Consider the following 22,984-nt stretch of genomic DNA (forward strand, 5'->3'; position numbering starts at 1 on the left):
ACCCACTGAGCAAGGGCAGGGACCAAACCCGCAACCTCATGGTTCCTAGTCGGATTCGTTAACCACTGCGCCACGACGGGAACTCCTGGAAGCAATTTTTACACCAAAATTAGGGAAAATTTTAAAGAGTAAAAGTATAACGTTTTCATTGTAACAAACTGGGACGCGGCAGCACACCCAGCCCATATATATCAAACTGATATAAGGAATGAAAAACAAGCTTGAAAAACATTAAACAAATGCCAAAACTGCTCCCTGTATCCTCATCCAAAAAGCGTGCCTGCATAGCAAAATTGTTTATAGGGGTTAAGAGGACATATATAAAACAAGGGGCAAATATAAATGCCAACAATGAAAAAAATGTTTTTGTATGTTGACAAATAGCAAAAGGAGCATAAGACTTTCCTAAACAGAAAAAGTAGTATGACTTCAATAATCTGAAATACTGTTTAGTTTAAGTTTATTCAGGTGCAATATACATTCTGAACTTTTCATATGTCGTATATTTAACTTTTTATCTCTCTACTAGAGACCATTGATACTTAAGAAATGTAAATTTTAAGTGGTACATGAAGATGTTCTTTTGATTAAAACTGTACCTCCATTGCATAGTTCTGGAAGATATTTGCATTACTTGTGTTGCAGGAAGATGCCACTTCTGATTTCCCAGGTATGGCAAACTTGGACAAGGATCCTGTTCATTAATATAAAACAGAGAAAAACTATTAAAATTAATGAAAAAGGATATGAGAGTCTTTCATCTTCACACATTCTCTGATTAAAAAAAAAAGGTAGAGAGTTCTTGCTGTTGACACGGTGGGTTAAGAATCTGACTGCAGTGGCTCTGGTCAGTGCAGAGGCCCGAGTTCGATCCCTAGTCTGGAATAGTATGTTAAAGGATCTTGCCACAGCTGCGGCTCAGATTCAATCCCTGGCCTGGAAACTTCCATATGCTGCAGGTGCGGCCACTAAAAAATAGTAACAAAAATTTTTAAAAAGGTAATTTAAGAAAAAACAAATAATGAAAAATGCTTACAACACACGCATTTATTTTGAGTATACCCTTTACTTCAAGAAATGTGCTTTAATTTATTACTCACTGATTAATCACTTCATGTGTACAGGCTAGAAGGCATTCCAGTTGTTTGTAATGACCATTTTGCCATTTCTATTTGGACATGTTTAAGACACCAGAAAGTATTTAGTTCTAAAGTCTACAAAGTATAAAATAGTTGATCTTATTTCAGATCATGAAAAGAATTATTAACAATTCTCTGCCTTTTAAGGATCTTTTAAAATCTGGAACAGAGAGTTTCCTGGTGGCTCTGAGGGTTAAGAACATGATATTACTGCAGTGGCAGAAGAATTTCTACCTGCCCTAGGCAGAGGCAAAAAATTAAAAAAAAAAAATTAAAAAAACTCCGGGACAGTAATCTTGTTCTTAAACACCAGGGAAGAGTGCCATGTATATTCTTAAGAGGAATGGGCTATTAGTAGGTAATAAAATGACAACAACAAAAAGTAAGGGCAGTTCTGTGGTCAAATCAATTGCTGACACTAGCTACAGCTGGTTAGGAAAACTGGAGGTAATTCTACCTTTCCTACACTCTCCCCCCGACCCCAGTAGTTACTGCATTTTATGAACACCTTCATAAATATAAAGGTTAAAAAAAGTAATGGTATAAACTATGAGTTCCAAGAAATAGAGGGGATAAGAGAACATGTTAAACACCGCCATGGGGATGCAATCAGCATAATCCAGATGAATGACCTGATTGCTTCAGTAAATAAATGACAAGGGGAAAAAAGCGGATAGCTCTAGAGCTTCTGCTGGAGCTAGGCCCTCCCGCAGAGAGATGGAGAGAGAGAGAGAGAGAGCAGAAACCTCACATCACCCTTCTTTTTATTTTATTTTTTATACCATCCTTTAAGATGCTTAGAACTGGTGGCCCCCAATCATCTTCTGTAATTCCTCTATGCTGAAGTTAGTTCCAAATTGCTATCTAGGAGTTCCTGCTATGGCACAATGGGATCAGTAGCATCTTAGGAGCTCTGGGACACAGGTTTGATCCCTGACCCAACACAGTGGGTTAAAGATCCAGAATTGCCACAGCTGAGGCTTAGGGCACGATTGAGGCTTGTATCTTATCCCTGGCCCGGGAACTCTGTATGCCGTGGGGCAGCAAAAAACCCCAAACAAATAAACCAAATTTGCTATCTGTTAGCCTTGACTAACTCAATCATTTATGTGGGCAGCCTGCCTTTTGCATCTAATCAATGTACAACACAGAATAAATATTATTTTTAGCAAATATAAATCAGGTTGTGAGGTAAGTCTTATTAGGCTCAATAAACAGTTCTTGAATGTTAAAAAAATTAAGGGAGGGCGGGAAGCTAATCACCTGATTTCTTCCTGAATATGAGACGAGGGGGAAAAGAAGAGGAACAAAGATGAGACGAAGTTAATAGACACAGGAAACAAATGCAACAAGTACACCTTGTCTGGGTCCCAATATGAACAAACCACCTATAAAAAGTTTTATGAGATAGCTGTGAACATTTAAACTAAGTAAATATTTTATATAAGCTATTATATTATATATACTGTCACATTTAAAAAATGATTATGGCAGTTCCCATCGTGGCTCGGCAGTTAACGAATCCGACTGGCATCCACGAGGATGCAGGTTCGATACCTGGCCTTGAGCAGTGGGTTAGGGATCTGGCATTGCCATGAGCTGTGGTGTAGGTCACAGAAGTGGCTCAGATTCTGTGTTGCTGTGGCTGTGGTATAGGTCAGCAGCTGTAGCTCTGATGAGACCCCTAGCCTGGGAACCTCCATATGCTACAGGTGTGGCCCTGAAAAGCAAAAAGTAAATAAATAAAAAATGATAACGATATTACAATTTTGTTTTTAGAAAAATGAATGCTTCACAAAAGACACATACTGTATTGAGTCCATAAAATAGTCAAAAATGGCCAGGCTGACACAGCATTAGAAGATAATGTCCATCTGTGAAAGGAGTGGTGACTAGATGTCAGCATGAAAGAGGATTCTGGGTGCTGTTAATGTTCTGTTTCTTGATCTGATACTGGTTTTTTGTTGGCCTCAGTTTGCGAAATATACAGTATTTATATACATGACAATATACACATTATACATATAAAATAAATAATATACTAAGTAACATTAATAAAAAGTTTAAAATATAACATTAAAATATGTATGTTTTAGAAATACATTTTAAAATATTTATGAATGAAATTATATATTGTCTGGGATTTAATTTTATTTTGAATTTTTAGGGCCACACGCATGGCATATGGAGGTTCCCAGGCCAGGGGTCACATCAGAGCTGTAGCTGCTGGCCTATGCCACGGCCCCAGCAACGCAGGATCCAAGCCATGTCTGTGACCTACACCACAGCTCACGGCAATGCCAGATCCTTAACCCACTGAGCGGGGCCAGGAATGGAACCTGCGTCCTCATGGATACTAGTTGGGTTCATGACTGCTGAGCCACAACAGGAACTCCTGGGATTTACTTTAAAATAATCCAGTGGGGAAGGAAAGAATGTTGGCAGCAGAAGAGAGAGAGGGGAAAAGATAAAACAAGATTGGCCTTTGTTGATAATTGAAGTTGCATGAAGGTACATGGGGACACATTGTGCTGTTCCTTATATATATTTTTTTGTCTTTTTGCTATTTCTTGGGCCGCTCCCTTGGCATATGGAGGGTCCCAGGCTAGGGGTCAGATCGGAGCCACAGCAACTCAGGATCCGAGCTGTGTCTGCGACCTACACCACAGCTCACGGCAACGCCGGATCGTCAACCCACTGAGCAAGGAAAGGGACAGAACCCACAACCTCATGGTTCCTGGTCAGACTCATTAACCACTGCGCCACGACAGGAACTCCTATTCCTTATATTTTTGTGACTGCTTGAATATTTCCATAATAACAGCCTCTTAAGCAAAGATGCAAATTTTAAAAATGTTATAATGCATTCATTCCTCATATCACATACCAGGATAAATTTCTAATGATTAAATATCTAAATCGGGGTCAAATCTACTTCTGTATGATCACGAGCTAAGAATGATTTTTATATTTAAAGCAGTTAAAAAAGTTAAGGAGTTCCCTTCATGGTGCAGTAGTTTACGAATCCGATTAGGAACCATGAGGTTGCGGGTTCAATCCCTAGCTTTGCTCAGTGGTTTAAGGATCCGGCGTTGCCGTGAGCTACGGTGTAGGTCACAGGCGCGCCTCGGATCTGGCATTACTGTGGCTGTGGTGTGGTATAGGCCGGTGGCTACAGCTCCTATTAGACCCCTAGCCTGGGAACCTCCATATGCTGCAGGAAGTGGCCCTAGAAAAGGAAAAAAGACAAAATGATAACAATAATAGTAGTAATAATAATAATGATAAAGAAAAAGGTAAAAAAAGTGACAGATGTATATGGCCCACAAAACCTAAAATATTTACAATATAGCCCTTTACAGAAAAAGTCTACTGACTCCAGAAAATGTTGAAAAGGAAATCAGAGCAATACCAGAAGAAAATAGTGATGAACCTAAGGAAGGAGAAATCTTTCCTAATGACACAAAATCCAGAAGCAAGATAAATTTGATGATATAAAATTAAAATTTTTATGTTGGGGAAAAAAATGAACTTGACATATTTGCAAAAAGTATCTGCCACTTATATAAGAGACAACAGGTTAATTCCCTAATACAAAAAAGAGCTATTAAAAATTTAGGAGTTCCCAGAGTTCCTGTGGTGGCACAGAGCAAACGAATCTGACTAGGAACCATGGGGTTCTGGGTTCGATCCCTGGTCTCGCTCAGTGGGTTAGGGATCCGGTGTTGCCATAAGCTGTGGTGTAGGTCAAAGACGCGGGTAGGATCTGGTGTTACTGTGGCTCTGGCCTAGGCTGGCAGCTGTAGCTCTGATTAGACCCCTAGCTTGGGAACCTCCATATGCTGCAGGTGCGGCCCTAAAAAGGCAAAAGACAAAAAAACAAAACAAAACAAAACAACAACAACAACAAAAACCTTAGGACTTCCCATTGTGGCTCAGCAGTAACAAAACTACTAGTATCCATGAGGACATGGGTTCTATCCCTAGCCCCACTTAGTGGAGTAAGTATCTAGTGTTGCCGTGAGCTGTGGTATAGCTCGCAGACGTGGCTTGAATTCCATGTTGCTGTGGCTGTGGCGCAGGCAGCAGCTGTGGGTCGGCTTCGACCCCTAAGCTTGGGAACTTCCATATGCCATGGGTACAGCCCAAAAAAGTGAAGAAGGAAAAAAAAAAAAAGAGCTATTAAAATTTTTAAAAAAGGGACCAACAAGTGAAAGTGAAATGTAGGCAAAGAAAAAGAAATACAAATAGTCCTTAAATATATAAACATAGTTTATAAGATAAATACAAATGAAAACTAAAATAAAATGAAATACATTCTTCACCTATCAGATGGCAAAAATCCCAACTTTACTAATATATTTTCTTCACAAGGCTGTGGGGAAATAGATACTCTCATATATTACCTGCAGGAATACAAACAGTATACCCCTGAGGAAGGAACTTGGCAATATCGCTTCAAGGAAGAAGTTGGAAGTATATGCCAAAGATACCCTGGCAAAAATATAATATGATGTACATGCATTATAGCATTATTTATAACAGTTAAAGATTGGGAACTTAAAGTCCATCAACAGGAAAATAGTCAACATAAACTGTGATACATCCACACATGAGGAATTATGCAACTGTAAAAATGAATGAGTTTATGTGATGATATAGAATGTTCTTCGGGATATAGTGCTAAGTGAAAAAAGCAAGAAGCAAGTTAAGGACAGTAGGTTACCTTTTGAGTAGGAAGACTAGGAAGTATTAACACATACCACACACACAATAGACAACATATATATGCATGCATTTTTAAAAAAGCTACAATGAAGGATAAATCAAAATGAATACAGTAACTGGTACAAAAATGGACATATGATTCAATGGAACAGAATAGAGAGCCCAGAAATAAGCCTAGACACCTATGGTCACTTGATCTTCGACAAAGGAGGCAAGACTATATAACGGGGAAAAGACAGTCTGAAGAGGAAGTGGTGCTGGGAAAACTGGATAGCTACATGTCAATCAATGAAACTAGAACACGCCCTCATACCACACACAAAAATAAACTCGAATTGGCTCAAAGACTTAAACATAAGACACGATACCATAGGGAGTTCCCGTCGTGGCACAGCAGAAATGAATCCGACTAGTATCCATGAGGATATGGGTTCAATCCCTGGCTTTGCTAAGTGGATAGGCGATCTGGCATTGTTATAAGCTGTGGTATAGGCTGCAGATGTGGCTTGGATCCCACGTTGCTGAGGCTGTGGTGTAGGCAGGCAGCTGCAGCTGATTTGACCCCTAGCCTGGGAACTTCCATATGCCACAGGGGCAGCCCTAAAGAGAAAAAAAAAAAAGAAGAAAAAAAAAAGAAAAAAAAAAGACATGACACCATAAAACTCCTAGATGAGAACATAGGCAAAACATGCTCTGACATATACCATACAAATGTTTTCTTAGGTCAGTCTCCCAAGGCAATAGAAATAAAAACAAAAAATAAACAAATGGGACCTAATCAAACTTAAAAGATTTTGCACAGCAAAGGAAACCATAAAAAAAACAACAAAAAGGGAGTTCCTGTTGTGGCTTAACAGTAATGAACCCGACTTCTATCCATGAGGATGTGGCTTCCATCCCTGGCCTTGCTCAGTGGGTTAAGGATCCAGCACTGTCATGAGCTATGGTATAGGTCGCAGATGCAGCTCAGATCTCGTGTTGCCCTGGCTGTGGTGTGTACTGGCAGCTACAGCTCTGATTGGACCCTAGCCTGGGAACTTCCATATGCCACAGGTGTAGCCCTAAAGAGACAAACAACAACAACAACAATAAAAACAAACTGAAAAGAATAAGCAACGAGGTCCTGTTGTATAGCATAGGGAGATATAGCCAATCACTTGTGATAGAACATGATAGATAATATGAGAAAAAGACTGTGTCTATACATATGTATGACTGGGTCAATTTGCTGCAGAGCAGAAATTGATAGAACACTGTAAATCAACTATAACTTAAAAAAAAGAAAAGACAATCTATGGACTGAAAAGGGCCTAATCCTCAAAATATACAAACAACTCACACAACTCAACAACCCAAAAACCAAACAACACAATTGAAAAATAGGCAGAAGATCTAAATAGACATTTCTCCAAAGAAGACATACAGATGGCCAGTAGGCACATGAAACAATGATAAACATCATTAATTATTACAGAAATACAAGTCAAAATAATATAATTCAAAAAGATACATGCACCCCTATATTCATAGCAGCACTAATAATAGCCAAGACATGGAAACTTAAATGTCTATCAGCAGATGAATGGATTAAGATGTGATACATATATATACAGTGAAATACTACTCAGCTATAAAAAAGAACAAACTAATGCCATTTGCAGCAACACAGCTGCAACTAGAGATCCTCATAATGAGTGAAATAAGTCAGAAAAGGACAAATATCATATGATATCTTATATGTGGAATCTAAAATATGGCACAAGTGAACCTATCTACAAAACAGAAACAGACTTTCAGACATGGAGAACAGACGTGTAGTTGCCAAAGGGGTGGAGGTTGGGCTTGCGATGAACTGGGAGTTTGGGGTTAGTAGATGCAAACTATTACATTTAGAATGGATAGTCAATAAGGTCCTACTGTATAGCAAAGGAACTATACCCAATCTCCTGGGATAGACCATGATGGAAAAGAATATAGAAAAAGAATGTATATATACATATGACTGAGTCACTTTGCTATACAGCAAAAATTGGCACAACATTGTAAATCAACTGTACTTTAGTAAAAAATAAAATTAAAAAAACAAAAATAAAAAAACAAGAGTAGGAAAGAGAAAAAATAATGAATCCAAATGGTTACCTCTAAGAACAGGAGAAAACAAGATGTAGGGGTGAGGATGGAAGCTAGATATCTCTGAAAAGTGCCTTGGTTCACTAATGTTTTGACTTTGGAGCCATGCAAATCTTTTACAAAATTAAAACATAAAGAAAAAAGTAAAGGTACCACATATCAAATGGAGTATGACAGAACTGTTTTGAGCAAACCTTCTAAGGAGGCAGAACTCTCCAGGCTTGTTCTGCTGAAATCAACTCCCTTGGTCCCTGAAGTGGCACTGCTCTCTTGAGAAGTGGCTCCTTCCACCTCGTGGCAGACATCTTCATCTGTTAAAGAAGTAGATTCAGAATCCTGGGCTCCCACTGAAGAAAGACTGGTACGATCAGAACTTTGATCCTAAGGACATAATTATAACCTTAATTTCTTTCATATTTAAAGTTAGTTATTTAAAAAGTCACTTCTAAGGTAAGGGAAATGCCTAATTACTCAGATGATCAGTTAATCAACATTACAACTTCTAGAGGAAAAAAACAACCAATTTTACAAGGGCATACTAATTTAGATAAACATAAGCTGGAGATCTGTTTCTAAAACTGCATTTTTTAGTTGGAGTAAAGCAGATACCTGTTAATTAGATAACTACTGACTTTATAAACTTTCTTTACTGTTAATTTTCTTCCCTGAAATCCCAGCCCAGGATGATATATTTTATATCTATATATTTTATCTATAATGTAGAATAATACATTATTCGCTTTTAATTTGTTTACATCATTTTATTCTTTTCCACAATACAAGTTTCAAAGACATAGTTCTAGTTTTATTTCTCTCTTTTTTTTTTTGGCTGTACCCATGGCATGCAGAAGTTCCCAGGCCAGGGACTGAACCCTTGCCACAGCAGCAACCCAGCTACTGTTGTGACAATGCTGGATACTTAACCTGCTGAACCACAAGAAAACTCCTCTAGTTTTCATTTTTGAGAACACCAAAGTATAAGTATTTTTTCTGATTATATCTAAAAAGATTTTTGTATGAATAAAAAGTTTTTAAAAATAGCTGTAATTCCACTGCCCAGATAAAATATTTTTTTTTTTCTAGCCGTGCGCATGTTACTTAGTTTTAAGATGGCTTTTTACTGGCTTTTTGGCCATGTCTCATTGCATTTTTTAAGTGGGTGCTCTAGAGATTACAATACATATACCTAATCATTTATACTGACTTAAAATTAGCATTATACCACTTCATATATAATGACTATAATGAATGTCAGTGAGTCCCTTAATCACTATAAAACATCTAATATATTGAAAAATCCCATGAGATAATGTTCTAAACTTTGTTTTGGACAATTATAAGTATTTTAAGGTATTTAAGAGGTAAAAAAACCCCAATGGTCTTTTTATTAACCACCTATTTACCATCTATTTTTCACTTTCTTCATTTTTGAACACCCAGGTTACTTTGTGATATCATTTATCTTTAGCCTGAAGAACTTACTTTTGCATACTTGATATGGCAGGTCTGCTGGACATGAATTCTTTTCCTTTATCTGAAAATATTTTTATTTCACTTTCACCCCTAAAGATTATTTTCACTGGATATAGAATTCTGGGTTGACAGGCCTTTTCTTCAGTGGGTTAAAGGTATTGTTCCACTGCATTCTTCCTTCCACAGATTATGATGGAAACACATGGTCATTCAAATCCTTATTCCTCTATAGGTAATGTGTCATTTTTTTCAATAACATTAAAGATAATTTTTATTCTTATTTTTTCCAGCATTCATTTTCTTATGAACAAATGGATGTCTTGGGTTTTTATGTATGTTAGGTGTGGTTTTCTTTTTTATCCTGTCTATAGTTTACTGAGTATCTGTAAATCTAAATCTTTTACCAAATTTGGGAAACATCATCCATTATTTCTTCAAATATCTTTTCTACCATAATCTTTCTCCAATTCTTCTGGAATTCTAATTATATGTTATACCTTTGGATACTGTCCCACAACTTTCTGAGGCTCTGTTCATTTTCATAAAGTCTCTGTTTTTCAGACTGAGTAATTTCTATTACTCAATCTTCAAGTTCACAGACTTTCCTCTATCAGCTTCATTCTGCTACTGAACCCATCCAATGAGTTTATTTCAGAGTGTATTTTTATTACAAAACTAAAGAGGTTATTTCTATTTCTGGCTAAGAATTCCTTTCTTTTATTTCAAATGCGTCTTTCTTTTCTTTACTTCTGGGAGTCTAGTTATAACAGCTGCTTTAAAATTTCTGCCTGATAATTCTAATATCTGGGTTACCTTAGGGTTGCCTTTCCCTTGAGAACTGGGCACATTTTCCTGGTTCAAGTAATTCTGGCTTTTATTTTGAACACCATGAATGCTACACTATTTTATTAGGCAGTCAACTGAGTTACATTCAGATTGTAATTTGTGTTTTGATTTTTGCAGGTGGTGATTTAATTCTCAGCTTAATTCTCTAAGATTTGTCCATGCTGGTCTGCATCTATTCCATATGTATATAGCTCAAGGATGAGGCTGAGACTTGTGTGGGCCATACACAGAATTCAGAATCCTTCTTTCAGATTCCCCTCAGACTCTCTGGCCTGCAGAAGCCCTCTTCCCTGTTTCCAGGAAATAAGGCTTTCTCTTTAAGTTTTAGCTGCCAGGAATGTCATGCCACACTGTGACTGCGACTTGCTCTTGGAGTAGAGATGCATGAGAAAGAAAATAGGAAATTCACCTCTGGGTGGGTCCCTCTGGTGGGTCCCTCTCCACAATCTGCTTTTATTTTTCAGAATTCTTGTACGGTTGTTTTTTGCATTTTGTCTAGAGTTTTTAGTTGCAATTAGTGGGAGGGATAGGCTTTAGTGGCCTGATGTTACCACAGTGGAACTAGAACTAAAAGCAGACATCTTTGCAAGTAAGGGACTTTTGGTGGTAGAAGAGGATAAACGGAAAAGTAGAAAATACTAGTAAAACTTACCTTAGATGATGTGGTATACATGGTGAATCTTGAATACCATTTGCTTGCTTTCTCTGCAACTCCTTTTCCAGCAGTGAACATGCTGTTTCTTAGAACATCTAGTTTAGGTACTAGTAGTGTATCTAAATTAAATGAAGGTGATGAATGGGTCAATGCAGCTTGAGATTCTTCCCTAAATGGACAAGTAGGTGAGAAAGCTGGAGAAGACCAGAGTCTATCCCTTGGTCTGTCCTCGTTTTTTGAATAACTTTTAGATTTCGTAAGTCTCACTGGCCTAGGAGAATTAGGAGGCAGGCTAGATCTTCTGCACGCCTTGACCAATGTTGGGCTTTTCTTAGTGGTTGCTTTATCATCACATGCCCGCTGTAAATCAATGCTTGGTGTACGACTTGTCAAAGGACTGCTCATGTTGTTCATATACATCACAATTTCTTCAGCTAAATCCCGCCTAGCAGATGGTGTTGAAACGCTTTTACTATCATCTTCCTCCTCCTCCTCCTCCTCTTTTTGCTGCTGTTCAGTCTCAGCAACCAATAGAGAGAGGGGATCAAATCCTGTTGCAACATCAGTTTTTTCAAAAGGTTTTACTGAAAAGCTGCTGTTCAAGCACTGACTCCTCTTGGGATTCTGTGGAGCAACATCAGCCACTTTTGAGCCATCTGTTTCACCGTCTAAGTCTTCTAAGTCAAAAATGACAGGAGAATCCACTTTATCCACCAAACAGTTAGAACCATCGAAAGGGGTATCATCATCACTAGATTCCTTTTCAAGACTGTCTCTTTTTGATCTTAAAGACGGCTTTCCAATATCAAGACTATTTGGTCTTGTGCTTTTTGAGATAACACTTGAAAGAATTTTTGCATCAGCTCCTAATTTTTCGACCATATCTCCCGGGTTTGCTTCCTGGTTAACTCTGTTGAGCATAAGTCCCATCAGTACTCCTCCACTAAGATTGCGGTTTCTATTTCCCCAGGACATTTGCTGTTGTAAATTAGGCTCATTGTCACTTTTATGTCTTTTCCTAAAGCATCGACTTTGAATGTTTCCTGTATCATTTGTATCCTCAAAAGATGATATTAAGGGTGGCTCAGATGTGCTTTCTGAAAAACAAGGAAAGTGTTTTTAGCCATGAAACATGTAATGTGCAAATATAAATTGTCTTAAATACTTAAGATACTGGTAATGAAAATGATAATAGCAAGCACTCATCAAGTGCTTGCTATTTATTTCATAGACGCTGTACTAGGCACTTTACTTACATCATCTACCATAACCTCTCCAACATCCTTATGGGTGGAGATACTCAGGGAGATTAACTATCTAGCTCAAAGTTACCCAGTCCTTAATTCAAATCCAGATCTGACTAGCTATAAGGGGAATGCTCCTAGATATAAGAATGTACTGCTTTCCAAATGGATAAATTAAAATTAGTGTTTATTCTTGGCATATTTAATAATAATAATAAATTTGTCAATTCCACTGAATTGATTACATAACCATGGTTATACAATTGTGGCTGTGCTAGATGACCTTAAGATTCTGAGTCTCCTCCTATAAAAATGGAAAACAAAACCAAAAACACTAAACCAAACCAAATTAAAGACAGCTGTGTTAGCTTTACTCATAAATAAAAATTATTTTAAAAACTCCAAATCATTATGACTACAGATGTGACTAAATAATTTTACCCTTGCTTTACGTAGTGATTCAAGTTTGTAACAGTCAAATGTGAAGGGCCACTTTGTATTCAGAAACGCTGTTCACTGCTTTTTACCAAATTACTTAGGTACCTATACTGAAAGCAGAAATCTAGATTTCTGATCACTATAATCGTCCTTATTATGTGGGAGTCTTCTAAAGCATTAGTCTAGGTATGGTATTATCAACTATTCTCTTTATATCTTTTGTCAACAGAATTAGCTCTCTAAAATCAGACAGTTACTAAAAACATGCTTTTTTTCCTGCCACATGATGCAGTCAGGTAACACGCTAGGACTATTAGCGACCATAAAAGCCTACAAACTAATATTGTTTAATAAGCATATAGCATTAACAAGGAAAATAGTAGAGAGGTGAAATATATTCTTTTTTCAGTACCAGCTTATGATTAGGTATATACGAAACCAAGAATACACTTTCTTCTGATATTCTGAGACACTTTCTGCTTGACAATGTAAATACTATCAAAGACCCAAAGGAACCTTGAAACCCAAAGATAAACTCTGGGACTGTATTTAAATAGATGTGCAATGGTTCCTTTGCAAAGTCAGAACTATGCGACAGCCCCAAACAAAAACTGATTATCAAACTATACCAGGGGTTGGCAACCTACACCTCTGAGCCAAAACTGGCCTGTGGACTGTCTCCAAAGGTTTTAACATTTTTAAAGAGTTGTAAAAATCACACATACAAAGAACAGGTGATACAGACTGTATGTAGCCTGCAAGGCCTAAAATATTTACTATCTGGCCATTTACAGAGAAATGTCTGATTCGAAGTTTATATACATGCTAAATTCCACCAGAAAAGGCTGAATGCTGAGTGCCTCTAACACAGAGGTTGCAAGTTATTTAACTTCCTGGGGCCAGGTGGATCTGTGACGATTCTAGGTAATGATGTTGAAGTGACAGTTTTTGAGGATTTCTGGGAAAACTTTTGCTTTTCTGGTACATGAGATAGCTGTGGCTGGTACTTGCCCATTCTTTCCGCCTTGCACAGGCAGGTGGTGCCTGAAGTCACCAGTGATTATATTATCCTCATGGTTAGGTCCAGAGTTCTGACGGCAAAGCCCCTGACCAACATTGAGCAATTGTTTACTTTGGAATTTATTGAGAAAAGAAACCCTCAACTTGTTAAAGCCACTGTTAAATCTTATTTTCTGAACCTTAAAGCTAAAGAATTGCTAGCTGATATACTAGTCCTTTTTCAGATCGTTGAATATGCTCTGATCACCTTCCTACCATACGGCCTTTTACATACTGCGTCCCACTGCTTAGAATGCTCCCTTTCAATTCCTCCTTCAGAACCCCTATCCTCTTTTGTTTTCTACTCACCCTTCAGATCTAAGCTCAAAAACCATATGCTCAAGGAAACCTTTCCTGAACAAGGTCCCCCCAAACCCAGGATAGTCTACTATATGTTCTCCTAGCAACTCACAGCCCTTCTTGACAGTATAAATATCAGTAAATGTATTTTTACACTTACTTAATTGATTAATGTAAAAAGTATTTACATTTACTGACAGTATTTAATATCAGTAACTGTATTTTTACATTTACTGAATTGACTAACATTTTCCCAACCCGCCTACCTATTTCTCCATGAAGACAGGGACAAGGTTTATTTTTTTGTTCCTTACTATACCCCAGTAGCACCTGGCATATGGTAGCATATAGTAGGAGCTCAAATAACAATTACTGGAATTCCCATTGTGGCTCAGTGAGTTAACAAGCCGACTAGTATCCATGAGGATGTGGGTTCAACTTCTGGCCTTGCTCAGTGGGGTAAGAATCCAGCGTTGCCATGAGCTACGGTGTGGCTCTGATCTGGTGTTGCTGTAGCTGTGGTGTAGGCAGCTGCAGCTCCAATTTGACCCCTAGCCTGGGAACTTCCATATGCTATAGGTGTGGCCCTAAAAAAAGACAAAAAAAAAATAATTATAATTCACTGAATGAATATTGCCTGTTGGCCAACAGACCAACCCAGAATATAACATAATAACATATTATGACATGTTATAGCTAAATGTGATAGCTAAAGATAAAAAGTTGAAACACAGAATGAGGCTTAAAAATTTTTAGAGCATGTTTTCCTACTTCACAGTATGTTTCATTTCAGAGTAAATTTTCTTGTGATTGAATGCTGAGCAATTCAATATACATTTATCAAAATCTTAAAATTCCCAGGATAATCATGAAGTAACTATAGGGTGATGATTTTATTTCAATATCGAACCAAACATTAAAATATATCTTTGGTAACATCTACTTAAGTTTTCCTTAGTACCACTCCTTCAAACAAAGTAATTTGGTACCCCCCCCAAAAGATCTCTTTGGTCACTCCAGTCTTTGGTTTATTCCACTAAAGGAGAGCTTGGTTAGAAGCTCTCATTTATATAAGATACAAATACAATATACATATACTGTACTACAAAACATAAAGAAACCTGCAAAGTTCTTTGAATCCTAACATGTACTAACATATATGAAAAAAGTTATAGAAAAGTAAGTATGCCTATAAATCCCATATAGAATAAACCCATAGTACTTAACAGATGGGAAAGTTTTCAAGCCAAAAAATCTTCAGGATAAACAATTCTAGTTCACACCTAGGAAACCTCTTATTAGGCTTTTAAAAAACTTACTTGTTAAGCACAGAGGGCAATCAAAAGCCAGGTGCTGAATCATAAGCTGATTACTCTGACGAAATGGCAGAATCAAAGGATGGTTTACAATTATATTAAAATAGAAAGTTCATAAAAGCAGGTCTTATGAGAATGGCAACCATGAATAGACAGTAATGAAAGAAGAAGAAAGCCAAGACTACCAAAGGCAGGTTACTAGGGGTTATTATTAAACAATGATTAGGAAGGACTGAATGGCTGTGAGGCAATTCCATGATAACAACGAAAAACATTTTAAGGTTTTAAGTTATAACAATTATCTAACAAAGAAATGCAGAGTAAGATAGTTCATTTAACCTTTTTTTCTGATAGCTAGAGCAGGGGTATGCAAACTTTTTCTCTCAAGGGCCAGATAGTAAACATTTTAGGTTTTGCAGGCCACCAGTTTCTGCAGCAACTCCTCAGCTCTGCCGACGTAGTGCCAAAGCAGGCATGGACAACACATAAGACAATGAGCTGGTTGTGTGTCAATCAATCTTTGTTTATGAACAGTAAACTTTGATTCATTCAGTTTTCATGTGTCCCAAAATATTCTTCTTTTGACTTTTTACCATTTGAAAAATGTAAAAACCACTCTGTACAAAAAACAGGCTGCAGTCCCCGTTTGACCCATGGGCCATAGATTGCCTACTCCTAAACTAGAAGCATATCTAACTATGCTGCAGAAAAACAAACATCACTGCAGCAGGGCCATTTACAGAGATACTTCTGCCTTTACAGCACAAGTCCTTCAATATTTTTTTGGATTATAACATGATGCAGGAGTGAATACAAAATAAAATATTGTAATTATTTAATACTAGAAACTCTAAATCCCATGTCCCTTTAGTTCCCCCCTGCCCAGAATGGTCTTATGAAAAATTTGTGAGACCAAGTATTATCCTGGATCCTAAACTGACTTTTCCATTATCTAGCTGATAGCTTAGGTGATCTGCCAACAGTCCCAATATGCCTGAGTTTTCTCATCTTTAAAACAGTGTTAATATTCCCTCTTACTAATACAAACACTGCTGTAATAATAAATACAAAGTAATACATAAAAGGTGCTTTGAAAAGAAAAAATATTAGGTATTGCTATCTAAACTATGGGAAGGACTATCCTTTTGCTCTGAAAAAAACAGGAACAATATGAAGACTAAGGAACTCTATGCTTCATTTAAAAAGTGGCAAGGTATATGGTTCCCTCAGACAGATCACCTCACTTGCTCCCCCTTCCCTATTCCAAAAAGTCCCCACAGTTCAAATTCAAAAGATAGTTTGTACGTTGTAGGTTTGTTCCTTTACTTTGTTACAATAAAAACCTCAACAAAGTATTTATAAAATAAAAAATTTAAGCTACTAAGCTATACCAAGAGATGCTGTAAAAATGTTAAAAAAAATAATGCTGGAGAATTAAAACTTAAAAAAAAAAAAAAGTCACTAAGGAGTTCCCGTCGTGGCACAGAGGAAATGAATCCCACTAGTATCCATGAGGATACGGGTTCAATCCCTGGCTTCACTCAGTAGGTTGGGATCCAGCGTTGCCATGAGCTGTGGTGTAGGTCGCAGACATGGCTCAGATTCCACGTTGCTGTGGCTGGCAACTGTAGCTCCGATTCGACCCCTAGCCTGGGAACTTCCATATACTGTGGGTGCGGCCCTAAAAAACAAACAAACAAAACACTAGAAATCAGATACAAGTTATTTTGCATACCAAGAGGTACACTATTCAACTTACCTGTGCTTTCTCCTGATATTTTATCAGCATTGTTATTTGTACCATTGAGGCGAACTATACTGGAAGAACTTTGATAATCGAGCTTAGGAAGACAATCAGCACTTCCTTTTGCACTCTCGCTTTCTGACACTGTAGAGATTAAAATGCAATTGTTAAGATGAAATCTATATACATCAGAAGAGCCATAAAGAGAAGTAGCTTTTAGTTCTAAATATTTCTACCTGAAAATAGGTGATAAGAAAATACTGAATACCTCTTTATCTATTTGTCAATTACAAATACGTGGTTCCATTTATTCGAGTCCCCAAGGTGTGTATCAAACAACTAAGTACTTGTCATGCATGAGGTCCATGCATACATTTTATATTTCTTCTTTGGTTGTGAAAGACTGCTTTTTATAGGTGGAGGTAAGTGGGAAAATATAAGTCACAGACCATTAAAAAAAACTAAATAAAAATATTGGTATGCCCCAGAAAAGAGCTGCTGTTTGAAGAAATACATATTTCCACTATAAGAATAGCATTTGATTGGAGAGTGTTCTGCCACTGAGCCTGCACACGTCACATGTGAAGGATTTGTACAGTGGAACATTAGGTGGTGGAGAGGGCTTATAATGGGAGAAAAGAGGAGTTACAAAAACAAAGTGAAAAATAAAATTAGTGCTTTGATGCTTAAAGTCACTTGTATTATTTATTTATTTATTTTGTCTTTTTAGGCCGCCCTGCAGCACATGGAAGTTTCTAGGCTGGGGGTCGAATCAGAGCTGTGGCTGCCAGCCTAAACCACAGCAACACAGAATCCGAGCCACATCTGTGACCTACACCACAGCTCAAGGCAATGCCAGATCCTTAATCCACTGAGTGAGGCCAGGGATTGAACCGGCATCCTCACTGACACTAGTTGGGTTCGTTACCGCTGAGCCACGACAGCAACACAAGTCACTTGTATTTTTTATTAATGTAAGTTCAAAATTTTATACAATATCATCTTAATACCTACAGGAACTAGAATCACTTCCTTTCTTATCTTTTTCTTCTTGAATGTCCTCAGTAGATGTATTCCCTCTTCTAACTTCATCCTTAGATAATGAGTTATATCCAAGATCAGACTGGCCACCTGGAAAAAGAAAAAGAAAAAAAAATCCTATGCTGTTTATCATAAACTTCTTTACTGAGAAGAACTGGAATTAGAAGCAACACATTGGTGTTTAGATTTACTCATAGAAAATTTTCTGGATAACTTCCAATTGAAAGCAGTATTTTGTTAGCTCCTCCCCATTTCTATTAACATAAGAAAGGGATAATCAGAAAATAATTTGTCAGTTCAACAATGCATTCAAAAGTAACTATGTATGTTCACTACATCTAGACTTCAAAAGACACAAACTAAGCATTTATATAAGTCCATGAATTTTCTAGATGAAGGTGTGAGATCCAACTAAGCAACAGAGAGGAAAAATCTGCAGGGAACTCAGAACACTCACACACAGATCACTGGAGCCAAATGTCTAAATGGTCTTACCAAAAAAATGGGCTTATATAAATCTATTGATAAGTAGTTAGTTTTTCTGAAAATTCAGCTGAATAATTACTGAAATTGCAAATGAATACAACATGGGAATGAGAAAAAAAATCTGGTGTTACTGAGAAAAGCAAACACTGCAAATGAATACAACATGGGAATGAGAAAAAAAATCTAGTGTTACTGAGAAAAGCAAACACTGCATCAAGAAAACTTCTAATACATTCTTCTGTTAAAAGAGGCTCTCTATAATTTTCAGCAAATTGTTTTCACTAGATTAGCATCAAAACATAAGTTTTTTTGGTTTGGGGGATTTTTTTGGCCATGCCTGTGGCACGAAGAAGTTCCTAGGCTCGAGCCACGACAGTGACAACGCTGAATCCTTAACCACTAGGTCACCGGGGAATGCCAAAACATAAGGTTTTGAATTCTAGGTCTCTATCTTAGGAGACATGATTTTAAGTAAACTGTTTAAACTTTTTGTCTGAATCTCAAGTTTCCAGATTTATAATATACAAGGTTGTTATGATTATATGAAAGACTACATATAAAATGGTTTTATGAATTTGCAAAGAACTATCTAAAGAAATTATAGTGAGTACCATTAGGTACTTATTTTATTATCTTTGTTATAATTTTGAGTGTGTATTTTTTCTAATCAAAGTTTCAGCTCTATTTCCAAAGAAACTACAAACTAAAAAATGTGAAGATAATACTGATAAAATTCTTTATTATATTAGGTTCTACATCACTTTAAAATAGCCTTTTTAAAGGCCATAGTTAAAAACAAAAAAAAAAAGATTTCTTCATCTTTAAGAGATAATGCCTACTACAACTGAGGATGACTACTACAACTCTGATTAAGTTTACAATTGCATGAACAAGAAATAAAACCAGCCAATGAAGAATTATGAAAATTACAGCACACATAGCTTATATTTATTACTCTTAAAAGTATGCATAAAAAGAGGAAGACCAAAATAATGTTAAAATTTATAGAGATAGAAGGCTTCATATTTTATTATTAATACTTGGATTTTAAAATTTAAAGTTTCTGTCCATTAATAGGTAGCTCTTATACTAACTATATTCAAAAGTCATGTCTAATTCTTATAATGTAATAATGAAAAGGACAGGATTATTCAAATAATTTATTTTCTAGTGTGTCAGTTTTGATAATAGTTACATAAAACTTAAGTACAAACATGCCACACCCATGGCATGTGGAAGTTCCTGGGCCAGGGATCAAACTGACACCACAGCAGTGACCCAAGCCACTGCAGTCACAACTCCAGATCCTTAAACTGCTTCACCAACAGAGAATTCCAAATCTTATATTTTAATGAAATTAATGCCATCTTCGGTGCCAGAAAGTAATGTTTTATATATATTTAAATTTTTTTTCATTATAACTTTTTAATTTTATATAGTTGAAGACTCACAAAAAGTTGCAAAGAGAAAACAGTACAGAGAGTTCCTGCGTCCTTTATCCAGCTTCCCCCAATATCTCACATGAAACATGGGACATCATTAAATCCTGAAAATTGGTGCTGATATGGTATTATTAACTCAGATCAGGGAATATAAGTTTCTTTAAAAAAAAAAAAGCCTCTAATAACATTCATAATACAAAGAACTTAGCCTAAGAAAATGAAGTGATAGAGACCTGTGTGCTATCCAACAGTAATGGGATTATCATGGACGAGATACTGAAATAAACTCTTTTACATTTTCATTTCTATTTAAGTAAAGAACGAATAAAATTGCATAGTTATCAAATACAATATCAAATCAAGTGCCTACCATATAAAATTAAAAACTGACACTTAACAAATATATCAATGAAAATTAAAATCCAAAAAAAGACAGTCTAGCAAACCTAGTTTTTAAAATGTATCGTAATAAATGTATACATAAGCACACACAAACCTGTGCTAGATCTATCATCAGAAGCATACACTTTGATTAAACCCGTATTAAAAGGTGCCTGCTCCACAGTGTGTGTCCCATGACCACTATCCATGCTGCCATGACTAACAGCATCCAGGTCACTGCCATCTGCTTAAGAACACAATTTGACAGCATTTTACTACTCAAGGAGACACCAAAAATACACATTAGTTTGTTGCTGAAGCTAATAATCTACTAATACTGAACATGAAAAGTGCCGTCTAATTAGCACAACACAACTGTAACAAAGAAACCAATTGTGCATTATTAACGAATACTAAAATAATGACTACCAAAGGTTGATAATTTGACAGTTACAAGAAAAAAAGCAAAATTTTATGTTTTTTACATGGGAAGAATACTCTAATGTTAGAATTTGCGTAATGGCAACAGAAACTAGAAAACATTCAATATTTCGAAGCTAATTAAAATTTCTAAAAAGTGCGAAGTATAACTATCAATTAATTTGAAAGAAAAATAAAACATATGCATCCCTTAAAAACCTTTAATTACCTGAGAGAGTTGTTTGTGATAAATGTGCATGTTTCTTTAAAGCTCTTTTGAACTGTGCTACTCCTAAGACAACATTTCTCACTTTTGTCCAAAGAAAATAGTCGCTACGACTCCTGGAAGGCCAGGTACTTTCCAAAACAGCCTATTCATTCAACAAAATGAAATAATTAGTAAAATATTTTTACATATGAACACACAGCAGCTTTAGAGTTAATCCAAAGAATATCTAAGTGGACTGTATAACACAAAATAGAACAGAAAAATCTTACTTGATTTACAAAATATATTTGAGATACTCTAAAACAAATGCCAAATAACCTGCACATCACTTACTTCTGCCATTAAATCAAGGTTGTAAAATCACAAAAATTATACTCTTTCTCCATTAAGTCAAAGTAATTACCTTATTATAGTAACCATAAGTAATGGCATTGGGGTCAATACCAGCTTTCTTCATTTCAAAAAGCACTCGAACTGCAAGCACTGGTTGATCATACTGTCCACAGAGCTGCATGAGAATCCGGTAGCACACCTGGAACACAGTAATTCCAAAAAGGTACAGAAAATATCTATATATATAGGTCTGGTTAAAATAATGCATTTTAAAGGATAACTGTTACCTCATCAGGTGGATCCATCTTCTTGGACTGCATTTTTTTAAGCACATCATATGCCGTTTTCAGAGCCCTGACTTTTGAATGACATACTTTCACATAAGCTGGGAGACAAATAAACCATAGTCCATAACAGTGACGTAGCAGACACCTAGACCACATCTGAGGAATTGAAGAATACCTCTTGGCAATTTTATGGGCTGATTTAATTTCCTAGAAAAAAAATGAAAGGATCTTAATAAATTTATACATTTAAACATTCTTCTTGGGAGTTCCCACAATGGTATGGTGGAAACGAATCCAACTAGGAACTATGAGGTTGTGGGTTTGATCCCTGGCCTCACTTAGTGGGTTAAGGATCTGGCGTTTCTGTGGCTGTGGCATAGGCCAGCAGCTACAGCTCCAATTCAACCCCTAGCCTGGGAACCTCCACATGCTGCAGATGTGGCCCTAAAAAGACAAAAGACCAAAAAAAAAAAAAAAAAAAAGCATCCTTCTTTAACTGAATAAGTACAACTCACAGGCTTTTATAATGTTTCCCTTACAAAATCTGTCTATAATTAATATATACTCAAGCCTATGCTTGAATTTATATTATACAATATGTAAAATAAAGTTCTAGGACAAGAGAACTAGTTAACTTTTGAAGTCAGAGTACTTCAGAATTATCTTAGAATGGTTCAGGGAACATAATAATCTACTAATTTGGGGTAGTAAAGTATATTAAGAGAAGATGAATATCATATTTATTTTTGTTCTAGTACATGATTACATGAAGACTACAAAATCATCAAGTACCTGTTTTGTTCTTCTGAACATGGGAGAAGGGCTACTAGGACTACTGGATTTTGAAGGCAAATTGCTCTTTCTTGTTTGCAGAAATCCTTCAGGTCTCTCAAACAAATTGTTCTTAAGAACTGGAAATCCATTATAGCTGTTTTTGAAAAGGAAAAAAATCTCAAGTACACATAGATGAACATACTGGTTACAAGCTAAAAAAAATATGGGCAGTAACTTCTTATTTTAACTATCTCCATCAGACTATGATATATAATCAATAAATATTCATGCTAATAAGCTTTTCTTACAATAGTAATTAAAAATAAAATAGCCAAGTATAGATTCAAGTATCTATTTTAGAGGAAAAAAGGTGAAATATACTTAAATCTTGCTGAATTTGACATCAAACTCCAAAGTAACTCAAGCAAACTCTGTAAGTTAGTTTTTATATAAATACATAGTGAACATATAAGATAATATGACCGTTGGTAAAAGCCCCTCCAAATCAATACTCTTTCA

The 22,984-nt window shown here is 36.3% G+C and overlaps 1 protein-coding gene across 9 annotated transcripts in view; it reads right to left on the minus strand.

The window, feature by feature from the left end:
• The window catches only part of DENND4A (DENN domain containing 4A), a 128,951-nt gene that overhangs the window by 13,858 nt on the left and 92,109 nt on the right, over positions 1-22,984 (minus strand). For 5 of the 9 annotated variants that reach the window (XM_047767106.1, XM_047767108.1, XM_047767113.1 and 2 more), the window contains 10 exons: positions 22,484-22,619; positions 21,692-21,898; positions 21,475-21,603; positions 21,072-21,213; positions 20,538-20,669; positions 18,087-18,203; positions 17,088-17,216; positions 10,969-12,068; positions 8,192-8,378; positions 600-694 (listed from right to left, as the gene is read on the minus strand). In XM_047767106.1, coding sequence (XP_047623062.1) covers positions 600-694; positions 8,192-8,378; positions 10,969-12,068; positions 17,088-17,216; positions 18,087-18,203; positions 20,538-20,669; positions 21,072-21,213; positions 21,475-21,603; positions 21,692-21,898; positions 22,484-22,619 — 2,374 coding nt within the window. The remainder of the gene's footprint in view (positions 1-599; positions 695-8,191; positions 8,379-10,968; positions 12,069-17,087; positions 17,217-18,086; positions 18,204-20,537; positions 20,670-21,071; positions 21,214-21,474; positions 21,604-21,691; positions 21,899-22,483; positions 22,620-22,984) is intronic. The other 4 variants (XM_047767107.1, XM_047767109.1, XM_047767111.1 and 1 more) reach the window with 2 other exon arrangements.

The sequence above is a fragment of the Phacochoerus africanus genome, chromosome 2 (genome assembly GCF_016906955.1).
Source record: "Phacochoerus africanus isolate WHEZ1 chromosome 2, ROS_Pafr_v1, whole genome shotgun sequence".
In the NCBI taxonomy this organism is placed as follows: domain Eukaryota; kingdom Metazoa; phylum Chordata; class Mammalia; order Artiodactyla; family Suidae; genus Phacochoerus; species Phacochoerus africanus.